This window comes from Sceloporus occidentalis, unplaced genomic scaffold, assembly GCF_023333645.1.
Source record: "Sceloporus occidentalis isolate IW3139 unplaced genomic scaffold, rSceOcc1.0.p SCAF_5, whole genome shotgun sequence".
In the NCBI taxonomy this organism is placed as follows: Eukaryota; Metazoa; Chordata; class Lepidosauria; order Squamata; family Phrynosomatidae; genus Sceloporus; species Sceloporus occidentalis.
Genome location: NW_028316985.1, coordinates 62,156,678 through 62,168,752, shown reverse-complemented (window position 1 = coordinate 62,168,752; position 12,075 = coordinate 62,156,678). Strand labels below are relative to the sequence as shown.

General features: G+C 42.4%; 1 protein-coding gene across 2 annotated transcripts in view; it reads left to right on the top strand.

Moving 5' to 3' along the window:
* Positions 1 to 8,921, top strand: part of TMEM117 (transmembrane protein 117) — a 297,239-nt gene extending 288,318 nt beyond the window's left edge. For both annotated transcript variants that reach the window (XM_089524261.1, XM_089524263.1), the window contains exon 8: positions 6,753 to 8,921. In XM_089524261.1, the coding sequence (XP_089380387.1) occupies positions 6,753 to 7,393 (641 nt within the window). In that variant the 3' untranslated portion in view covers positions 7,394 to 8,921. The remainder of the gene's footprint in view (positions 1 to 6,752) is intronic.
* Positions 8,922 to 12,075: the final 3,154 nt, after the last annotated feature.

The following is a 12,075-nucleotide window of genomic DNA, read 5'->3' as shown; positions in this document are numbered from 1 at the left end:
TCTACTCTGCATTTTGTCCAGACTTGGAAGGTGTTTTCCAAAGTGCTGAACCTATTTTGGTTAAATCCCTGGCACCTCCAGTTAAAAATGTTCTCTGCTTAAGATCCTGGACCAGAGAAGGGAAAGAAGTCAGAGACATAGGCCCAGTACAGACCATGGAAAAGGGGCAGCCCGCAGCCGCCCCTTTCCATGGTGGATTGGGGCCAGGGCAGCCTCATCGGCAGCCCAGAGGCCCCAATCCAGCACTTTTCCAGGCCATGGAGAAGCAGCAAAATGCCACTTCTCCATGGCCTGAAAAGAGGTGTCCATGGGGCTTCATGCCCCTAGACACTCCGACAGGCATGGCAAAGAGGAGAAAGGGGCCGCCCGGCCCCTTTCTCCTTTGCATGGCTGGCGAGGCCGTGTAGAGGCTGTGCCAGCAATGCACATGCACAAAAGAAGCTCCATTTCGGAGCTCCTTTCCATAACACTGAAAGGGCGCTTCAAGCGCTCTGCAGCGTCATAGTGATGTCAGGTGTGTGCCAGTCTGTTTGGATGTGGCATGCGCCTGACAACATCAGCACGCTGTGTGTATGGATGGTGCACTTCCAAAATGGCGCCAACCATACGAACTAGGGCTGGGGAGCGTGCAGTTGCTGTGTGCTCCCCAGCCCTAGTTTTGGCTCAAGGACGGCGCTTCTGTGCCGTCTGTATCGGGCCATAGATGTGTTAGTCTGGAATATCCATATACAAGGGAATTTTGCAACACCTGTGAGACTTAGGTGCTGTACATTCCGCCCCTAAGGGGCTGCCTGAAAGCTGCTCCTTTTACTGCCAGATTGGGGCTGCAGCAACCACACCTCCCAACCCCCATCTCGCCTTTCTGTGGTGCAAAAAAGAGCTGCAAAAAAAAGCTCCTTTCCGCACCTCAGAAAGTGTGCTGGAGCTGCTGGTACCATAGCTTTTCATCTAGACGCAGCACCAGACAAGCGCTGTGACACTGCATGCTGTGTGGTTCAGTGTGCGGTGTCCCACCACCCCGGGGGCGGAGTCAGGGTGTGCATTGTATGAATGTCAAACCCCGACTCTGCTTCCAGGCCAGCCTTAATAGCCAGTCTATACAGCCCCTAACTCAGCAAAAGTAGTTGTAGCATGAGCTTTCGTAGACTCCATCAGAGGACATAGACCAAGTATACAAAAGCTCATGCTACAACGTTTTTTGCACACTTAGTCTCAAAGCTGCTGTAAGATCCCTTTGTATACATTGAAGGGAAAGTTAGTAAACATGCTTTAACATGTTAATTAATAGTTAGTAAACTCAGTGTCTGTCTCTGCAACAACTCACTAATAGTTGACCCTAACTTTCCCAGTTCTGATTTATACAGTCACTGGAAGTCAGAAAAGATAATACTATGCTAGATCACAAAGACACTTGCTATGGTATAAGGCAGCTTCTTTGTTCCCATAACATATTTAATTTTATTGTTTTATTTTATTTCCCATGTGTATGCCAAAAGAGGTCACTTGGCAACACTGATAAAATAGTTTTGGTCACCCATATTAAAACAGACATGGTGGAGATCAGTTTGTCCCATACTAAAAATGTCTACAGAATGAGATACAAAGATCAGTAAAAATAAACCCTAATGATGTAAATAAACCAAATTCTCTCTGCTAGAATCTGTAAAGAATCTTACTAGCAATGATCATCTGAATAGGGAGGGTGAAGACTACAGTTAAAGCGGAGGATGCGTGTCTGCATTCAGTACAGGCCCTCTAGATACAGAGATGCCTCCGGGACCCTGCAGGCAAAAATAGAAAGGTCAGAGGTAAAAACAAAGCAATCCAAGCAGAGCAGTTGTAACAGAAGTCTCCAAGGACTTCCTGTTTTGTTCATCTGTGTACAGGCTGTGTGTCTGCAAACAGGTTAGCAAAGCAGTCGACGACAGCAAAGTGCTTTCTGGTGGTACAGAAGCATCTGGTGCTTCTTACAGCTGGGGAAACTGAGAAGAGAGAGCTGTAGAGCAGAATTCTGAAAGTTATCTTCTGGAAATAGAAGATTCTCTGCTAGAGAGCTCTAGCCCACTCGCCTGAACTACAGTACAAAATCTCCCTAGCAGAGAATTCCGAGTACCCAAGCAAACTACATGGAGGTGATTGTAATGGGGATTAAATCTGTGCCAGGCCCAAGCACCAGCTGAAAGACCATTAGATCTAGGCAAATGAAGTCAGCCCTGAAACACAAGTGACAGCTGGAGAAGATTTCCTGCAGCTGGTGCTTCAGTCTGGAAAACTTTACCCACCTTGCAGTTTCTCTCATCTGCTATGCTTGCCAGCTAACAGCTGAAACCGCTTTTCAGCCCACTTTTATGTGAAAATGATTTGCGCTATCACTTTCACTCAGTTCCTCTCTAGTTCTGCAAGCCTCCACCTACTCTGTTTCTCTATTGGAAAATATTCCCAGAAGAGATTATCACATTGGGGACGGGGCATCATTGTCCCAACCCTCTCCCGTCTTTCCTGCTGAATTGTGGGAACGACTTTCACAAATGACCTATACTTAATCCGACAGGGAAGCGTGAGTGAAAGTGATCACACAAATTGTTTTCACTCACAAGTGTGCTGAATCCATTATTCAGCCGCCCAGGAAGCACAAGTGAAAGTAATAGTGCAAATCATGTTCACATGAGAGTGGGCTTAAAAGCACTTTCAGCTGTCATTTCCAATCTTTTGTAATAGCAGAATAACCTGTTATTACAATGATGGCTGAAAGCGCTTTCAGCTGACAGCAGAAACCACTTTTCAGCCCACTTTTATGTGAAAATGATTTGCTCTATCACTTTCACTCAGGTCATGGATGGGGTAAGGACAGGGAGAAATCCTGCCCCCTTGTGAAAATCTCCAGAGTGACAAGCATTTTGGATTAAATCAAAGAGGTGTAAAAAGTGCTTGAAGAAGCTAGATCCTTGGCTCCCTGGAGAAGGACTCACAACTTCCAAATTCATAAGCACTCAAGTTATCAAGTGAGCAATACATTAATTTTATGGAAAACAACATCAGTTTGAATGGTTTGAATGGTTTTGATTAAGATGCTAAAGTAAAGTGGCTGCAGTCCTCCACTGTGTATTAATAAGTCTAGGGAAAAGGAATATGGGTGCGATACAGAGCACCTAAAAACGGAGCCCTGCTGGCGCCTGTTCCTTCTCCACAGGGAAGCCACAGCCGGCAAACTGCGTGGCTTCCCTGTGGAGTAACAAGTGTGCCACTGGTGCACTCGTTATGCAAGCACCACATGGCACCGTGCGGATGCCACGCGGCGCTTGCATAACAACGGCGGCATCCATGTGTACAGTGCACCACCATTTTGACACCCTCATCATGTGGTAGGTTTGAGGAGCGTCTGGAAGTGCCACCCTGAGGCAACCCAAGCACATGACGAGGGCATCTTAAAGGGCCGTCTCTACCGGCCCATAGTGACCTTAAAATATACCTGCTTGACTTGATCTTTCTTCCTCATTTATTCTATGAGAAGCCTAACATCTTTTGGTTATGAGTACAGGCTGAGTCGCCCTTATCCAGGATTCCAAAATCTGAAATACTCCAAAATCCCAAACTGTCCAATGGGTGGCTGAGAGTGACACCTTTGCTTTCTGATGGTTCAGTGTACACAGACTTTGTTTCATGCACACAATTGTTTTAAAAACAGTACCTATAAAATTACTTTGAGACAATGTGTATAAGGTGTATATGAAGCATAAGTGATCCCATTTCCAAGATTTCATTATGTATATGCAAATATTCCAAAATCCAATAAAATTTTAAATCCAAAACACTTCTGGTCCAAAGCACTGCAGCTAAGGGAGATTCAGCTAACTAATGTTATTGGTAAGCTAAACAGCAAAGCTTCAGGACAAAAAAATGAAGTGCTTCAGGAAGTCCTTTGTGAAACACTTTGTTTTTTGAGTGAATATTCAAGCACATGAAGCTGAAGCAGAATGAAATAGCCCTAGATTAGTAATCATCAAGGAAGAATTATCAGCTCTTGTTCAGAACAATAGACATTACGTTGGATAAGGAGACAAAGGGGAAACTGTGCCTCATAACAGTACTTGGCAACGTGAAAAGGTAATGGAAAATAAGGAAAGCTAATCCTCATAATGTGAGTCAACAGTGTGAAGCAGCAGCAAAAAAGGCAAATGAAATTTCAGGCTTCATCAACATAATGATAGTGTCTGATTCAAGGGAAGTAATAGCACCACTCCAGTCTGCTTTGTTCAGACCTTATTTGGAGTCCTGGGTCCAGTTCTGGGCACCATAGATTAAGAAGGATATTGAAAAAGTGGAATTTGTCTAGAGGAAGGTGGCACGGTTGGCAAAATATCTAGAAACAAACCCTGATGATAGAGATAAAGAAGGTGCAGACTGCATGTGGTCCCAATCCCCACATTTGTGGCCTTCACAGCTTCACTGGTGACCACTTCCAAAAAAAAATTCCCAATGCCACCCCCCCCCCCCCCAGAGTTATAAAATCTGAACTTACTGGGGGCTGGTAATTTTTTGTCCCAAAATGTGCCCAGACCACCGGTGGTCTGGTTTCATTCACCACCCAGAAGCAATACCACCCTAGAAAACCTCCCCAAACAGCCAAAAATGGCATATAAATGAATAACATTTTTTAAATAGAAGCTGAATGGCCATCTGTCAGGGATGCTTTGATGCTGTGAGTTCCTGCATGGCAGAGCGTTGGACTGGATGGTCCTTGTAGTCCTTTCCAACTCTATGATTCTATGGGTTCATTCCCACTACAATTTGCACCAAATCATGATGTGGGGTATCATGATGTGACCCTCATTGGATTGATTCCAGTTGGAATAAAGTGGTGCAAACGTAAAAAACCCGGATTATCTCGACAGTAGTTTTTTGACACTTTTTTTTCAAAATAATCAATTCTGATACATGTCCAATAAGTGGGAATACCAGATCAGAATTCTTTCTGAGGGGAGGGACAAATGTCAGAGGGGTATTAACCATCCCTCCCCAGAGACACCCCAGTACTGCCTTTTCGGTTTGTTTTTTTAAAAAAAACTTTATTGCAAAATTGATAGATTAATAAAGCAACTACTTCCTTTTCCAAATGTTGCTTTAGCAATATATTGATTTTGTGATAAAGTTTTTTTTATTAAAAAAATGTGTCTTCCATCCACCTGCTCCTCCTCCCAGGTCCCCTGACCTTGCCTCCATATGCCTCCTTCTCCTCTCCACTCCATTCCTTGGCCTTGCTTTGCTCTCTTCCATGCTCTCTCTTCCTCCTCCCTCCTCCTCTGACCTAGAGAGAGAGTCGAAGGGGGTCTGGCCAGCAAGGGCCCCTAGAGGGGGAAAGACACAGGGGATAGGGCTTCCTTGGGGGCCTTCCTCCCTTCCTCCACGCACCACGATGCCCAGCGGGATCTTGAGAGGGGGAAAGACATGGGGGAGAGGGCTTCCTTGGGGGCCTTCCTCCCTTCCTTCATGCCCCACAGTGCCCAGCAATGGTCTCAGGAGGAGCCTCAGCCCTGCCATCCCATGTGCCAAGCCCTGCCAGTGCCTGCTCCTCCTCCTTGGTGGTTTGCAGAGCTGTGGTCTCCGGAGGTAAAGGGACCGGTTGGGGCTGCAGCCTTCTGAATGGGTTCCGGGGGGGGGGGGGGGGCGGTGGCCAACTGGCTGAAGGACTCCTCCACCTTACCCAGCTCCAACTAATGGGGACAACAAGCATGCCAAACAAAAGTGATTCCACAAAAAGTCCCTTTTTGTAGTGAGAACGAAGAACCTTTTGGATTCGCTTCACATAGCAGAGCAGAACCTGATCGGAAAGCGGGTTATACCCCCAGTGGGAATGACCTACAGGATTCTAAGTGTAAAAGTACAAAACACATGTAATAAGGATCAAAAAGGATATGATATAACTAGTGATATAGAGAGTAGCCCAAATATCCTAAAGATACCAGATCCCATCTGATCATGGAAGCTAAGAAGAGTCATCCCTGGTTAGTACTTGGATGGAAGGCTGCCAAAGGATACCAGATACTGTAGGCTATATATCATAGGAAGGAAATGGCAATACCAAAACAAACAAACAAACAAACAAACAAAAAACTATGAAATTAATGGAGTCTCCGTAAGTCAACAGGAAACTTAAAGGCACATACAAACACATATAGTACACTTACAATTGGGTGCCCAATAACAATAATTTCAAACCAGTAATTTATTGTTTGAATACGAAAAGACTCTGCCTCTGGCCCTTCTTTATCCTTAAACCTAGGCTTCACCCTGATAATAATTCAGAATGAATGAGTGATCAGTTAATGAGTCCTAATAAATTGATGGTCTGTCTGATGTGGCCTTCTCTTTTGAGGAAGGAATTTTTGTAACTATTTTTAAGGCCCTTAATAGGCTGCTGTTTCAGAATATTGATCTGTATGGCATCTCCTAGTGGTCTCATCCAGAGGTCACCTACAAATAGTTGTATAAATTCAGCTGCTATACTACTGGGTTTGCATTCCCAAATGACTTATTACAAAGCTACACATCATTCCAAAATAGTAAAAGTTACTCAATCACAAATCTGACTCTGAGAATTCAATTAAAACTTCATTGTGCAAATTAATTGAAAAGGCTTCTCTTCTTTTTTTTCCTGAGTGACTTTCTCTGTATTATTTCATATTGTCCTTGTAAATAGGACCTGCCCAGTGATTATATTTCCTTGTTTCTATTTTTTACCCTTCCTATTACAGGCAAATGGTTCAACTATGGAATTATATTTCTTGTTTTAATCTTGGATTTAAACATGTGGAAAAATCAAATTTTTTATAAGCCACATGAATATGGACAATATATTGGTCCTGGGCAAAAGATCTACACTGTGGAAGACTCTGAAAGTTTAAAGGACCTCAACAGAACCAAACTATCTTGGGAATGGCGATCCAACAATACTAACCCTTTGACCAACAGGACTTATGCTGAAGGAGACATGTTTCTGCACAGCCGGTACATTGGTGCAAGTCTAGATGTGAAATGCTTGGCTTTCATTCCATGTCTATTAGCCTTTGCTTTGTTTGGCTTCTTCATCTGGTTCTTTGGACGATTTCAGAAAACCGATCAAGGCATGGAGAATCTGGACAGATCATACACCCGCATGAAAAGAAAGTCACCCTCCGACATAGGAATGACACGAGAGAACACACAGGTTTTAGCAGAAGAGCCATTAAGCCTCGAAAATCCACATTTGATATCCATCAAGTCAGACTTGAGTGAGATTGTCTTTAACTCTTCCCTCCTAACATCTGAAAATCTTCATGCACATTTAACTGAACAGCCAAGCCCACTGCAACCAGTAAGGAAGACCTCTGTACCTAAGGATAATCCATTAACCTAATGACATCCCACTTGGAAGGAATGAAACATGAAATTATTGTGAGATTTCATTGTTGCTTTTTTTGTAAGTGACAGTTTACATAGTCTTTAGAACAGGAAAGAGACATAACCTATATCCCAAAGGTGCTCAACATGCTTTTTTCTATGACTTTGTTTTCTATTTATATTATAATAACTTGTGCCTATTGTATTATATAAAACATTCCTTTATAGATTGCTTCTATGAAAACTCACAACAGTGTACTAGTTGATTATTTACAGCAGGTATAAAATGTGACTTTGGTGGTGCCTTGGAACATGAGATCAACTCACTCAGACATATAAAGGCAGTATGAAGCTGTATCCCAGGGTGTATCCACACTACAAGAAAAAAACACATTTTGACCCCACTTTAACTGCCACGACTCTCTCCTACAGAATCCTGGGATTTGTAATTTGGTGATGCACTAGAGCTCTGTGACAGAGCAAGCTGAATACTTCATCATGATACAAATCCCAGGATTCCACAGGATAGGGCCATGACAGTTAAAGTGGTGTCAAACTGTTTTATTTCTGCAGTCTGGCAAGTCTCCCAGAGCTCAGAAAAGCTCGGTATTTTTGGACTTCAACTCCCAGAATCCAGAAACCATAATCATTTGGGGATTCTGAGAAATGTAGTCCAATAACAACTTTTCCTAGCTTTGAGTAGTCCTTCTCACCTCTTTTGAGGAGACTTTCTTTTCAATTGAATGACTTAGAATGTGGCCAGAGTATGTATAGTCCACCAACTGAAGATGACAAGTCCCCTTCTTGATCTCTTTTCTTCACCCCCTCTAGAGTCTGGATGACAGACAGTGTTCAGTAGCCCAGTTGACTCTTCTGGGAGAAGTGAGTGGAGTATCAGGTGCATCATACATGGACTGATTTAGAAATTCATAGGATGGATGTGGCTTATACATAAGAATTATGTTAATGGTCATTGTGTCTGTGAAAGGTTTTTAGTAAGCAGTGGCAGTGACACTCTGACTTTAATTTACAGAGGCAATGACTTTGACAGCTGGACTTCAAAGAGGCATGTTGATTGCTTTTTAATTTTGCTGGCTAATTTCCAGACACAAATACAAATGCAAAGTGCCATAACATCAGAGTGATAATGTAGCATGGGTCAGTGCTTAGGAACATGTGACTTTCTCCTCAAGTAATTGCAATTAGGTGATAATGCCTAATTATGTTTTTCATAATTAGAGATAAATTGCTACCTGATTAAAAAGCTTGCCCTTCACCCTTTTAGGAGCAAAAGGTTAAAATGCAATGTTGTTGGAACAGTCGAACTTTTCAGCTGAAGCCTAGGCAATGCCAAAGAACCAATAATGAGAATGCACTTCAGATTGCAGTCAGCCATCTGCAGTGTCTATGATGCAAATGGTGGATTAAGGTACATCCACATAAAACTAGTAGAGTGTCACTGAGAGAATGGACTCTGGCCACAGAGTGTAATGAGAGAAGTGAATGCATGAAATAGAATAGCAAATAATGTACTGTTTTGTTACTTTGAGGAATTAACACTGTGTCCATTAATAAAAAATAAATAAAAAAATGAAATCAATGAGTGATCGTATTTGTTTTCTGCTCTGCCTTTGTGCTTCAGAATTGAGCCTGATCAGTTCCTTTTTGCAAATGACCTGCTCTCCTCACCTCCCAGGCTCTCAGATGCCTCAAATGTAGATCCGTGAACTACTGCAAATTGGTAGTTTCTACATCTTTGGTTGTTGTTGTTGTTGTTGCTGCTGCTGTTGCTGTATGTCATCAAGTAATTTCTGACTTATAGTGACCCTAAGGCAACCCTATCCTGGGGTTTTCTTGACATGTTTCATCAGAAGGGGGTTGTCATTGCCATCTTCTGAGACTGTGACAGTGTGACGTGCCCAAGATCATCCAGTGGGTGCACACGATCGAGTCGGAATTTGAACCCTGATCTCCAGAGTCACAGTCCAGGCATCTCCTTCTACTTGCTTATTTTCTGTTGATCTGTGTGGTTTTTTCAAACAGGCTGTCTGCTCAAATTTGCATGCATAATTAACTATACATTTATTACTTCTCTCTCAAGAGTTAAGCTTAATAAACATTCACCAACTGACAAGCCAACAGCTGGAGCCAATTTTTGTTGATGTGCATTTGTATAGTTCATCTGTACTTGGATACCCGAGTTGCACATATTTGCTGCAGTATATGAGCTTGAAATTCTTCCATAACATCTTTACAAATGCTGATGCAATGCCAGGGCTTGTAAATGATGCATTGGTGTTGTGATAGATATGTTCCATCCCGAGTACTTTTTGCTGGCACAGAAAGTCCGGGCATCAGGCTGTTGGAATCATAAATATTACTGGCTCTTGGAAAAAGAAGAGAGAAAAATGTAGAGAGACATCGGGATCACAGTAATAGCAACACTATCATACTTTGCCTACAGAATATTTAATATTTTATCAAGAGAAACTTTTGATCACACTGAATATTTATCCCTTAGAAACTCTAGCCCTCATTAGTGTTTGGTAAGTGGAAATTTGTTCAAGCTGTAGAAAACAGAATTTACATGTGACAGAGGATATCCATGGCATAACAGCTTATTTGTGTATTTGTCCTGTACTAGGTGATTATATTGGTTTTCCTTCTAGAAGAGCGTTTCAGAGGTATTTCTGGAGCAAATGTGCACACATGGGTGACTGGGGCTGCTAGCATTCCTTCTTCTTTGCTGAACTCTAAAATGTCACAATTCTTTTGCAACCTTTTGCAACTGATTCCCTTTTATTGATGTATGTGGGACATCATTAATTCGATTAAAGTTAAAAGAGAAAATGGAAAGCTGACTTAAGCCTTGTTGCCTATGTGATTACTTGACCCTAAGGCAATATTCATTAAGGAACAGGTCCACTCTTAGAATAAATTCCATGACTTTACAGCAAGCTAATACTTTCAAAGCCACCACAAGATGAGTACATAAAAGTCAAGTAGTAATCCGAACATCTAGTAATCCTGAGATATTCCAATAGTTTTCAAATTAACAGTTAAAAAGAACCTCCTATATGAAGAAGAGGACTTCTAGAACTTATTTACAGTAGCTCTATAGTTGGGCTATTTCCAAATTCTTGCCTCCGCTCTCATGTTGCTGTCTAGACATAACTGAGCAGCGACTTGAATCTTGGGCTACATCCACAATGGAGAAATTATGCAGTTTGACATAACTTTAACTGCCATGGCTTAATGCTATGGAATTCTTGGAATTGTAGTTTTGTGAGAGATTTAGCCTTTCCTGTCAAAGAGCTCTGGTGCCACAACAAACTACAGATCCCAAGATTCCATAGCATTGAGCCATGGCAGTTAAGGTGGTATCAAACTGCATTATTTCTGCAGTACAGATGCAGCCATAGTTTCTGTGGTTCTAGTCACAATAGTGGCTTATGGTTTCCGTATTAGTGAAACTGCTCTGGGTTTTGATCTGAACTTTAAAGTAGCTATCCAACATTCTAGACCTATTTGGCACTGTCAACATTCCCTTTTAACATTCAGACCCAGAGCAGATTTACCACATGACATTGCCTCTTCCTGTGCTCTAACCACTTCTTCACATTGGATCTGCACAGAGACATAGTTTCAATATGACCAACTTTGCTATTTATCAACAGCTTCCTGTATCCACTTTGCTTGATGATGCCTTCAAATGACAGTGTGTAACTGCTAGATTAACAGAAGGCTGATCTGTACAAGATACCACTTACTTATTTTATGTTTGCTGGTTTGTTTTTTTAATCCCTGGGATCAACAGCACAACAACCTTCTGTACTGTGCATATTCTTTGTCCTTAGGAAACCCTTGTCTGACTGCCACCAGCTTTGTATATGAGAACTATATACAGAAAGAGCTTTCTTTTGCAAGGCTTTTAAAGAGGCACAGGCTCAGAGGTCCTGCTCATCCTGTTCTGTTCCTTTGATAATGTGCAGTGATGGGAGCAGTGAATGAAAGGTATCTTATCAGATTCCTGCAGGCTTCTCCACAGTTGGCTCCACTTCATGAGGTTGTGTGGCATCAGTATTGCTTCGCTGAGGATGACATTCAACCCCCATTTCGTCTTCCCACTGATCTTTTTATTTTCATGTTTTCCTCTTGAGATCTCTTGTGAACCTGATTTCTTCTCCCCATAATTGTTTTATCTCAGTGTCTTTTATGACCAAACAGCTGCCTCACAAAACATGCCAGAAATTGCTCTCATGGGTAAATTGGCACACATCAACCAAACTCAGAGCTCATTGAATCAAATTTTATTGTTATTTTTATTTTTAGCTGGTCCAGTAATATACAAGGCTTATCTGGAAGCTGAGAAGAACCAGCGCTGAGTACCTGAGCCTATACCAGGCAAAATTACTAACTTTGACTCTGCCCTATACAGGAGAGGGCTACAAATGTTTGGAAACTATTAGCCCCATGAGCTCTTGTGTCTTCAGCTGTAGGTCTGAGATGGATTACTTAAGGTGGGTCTACACTGGCCAGAATACTCTGGGCTGCTCCTGGAATATTCTGGCCCCAAAACTGGCCCACTTCAGAGCAATTTCAGGTGGCTGTCTACACTTGTGTCCTGCAGTGCCACCCAGTGCCACCTCTGCAGGCATGAGTTGCTCCCTCTGAGGTTAAAAGTGAGGCATCATGCAT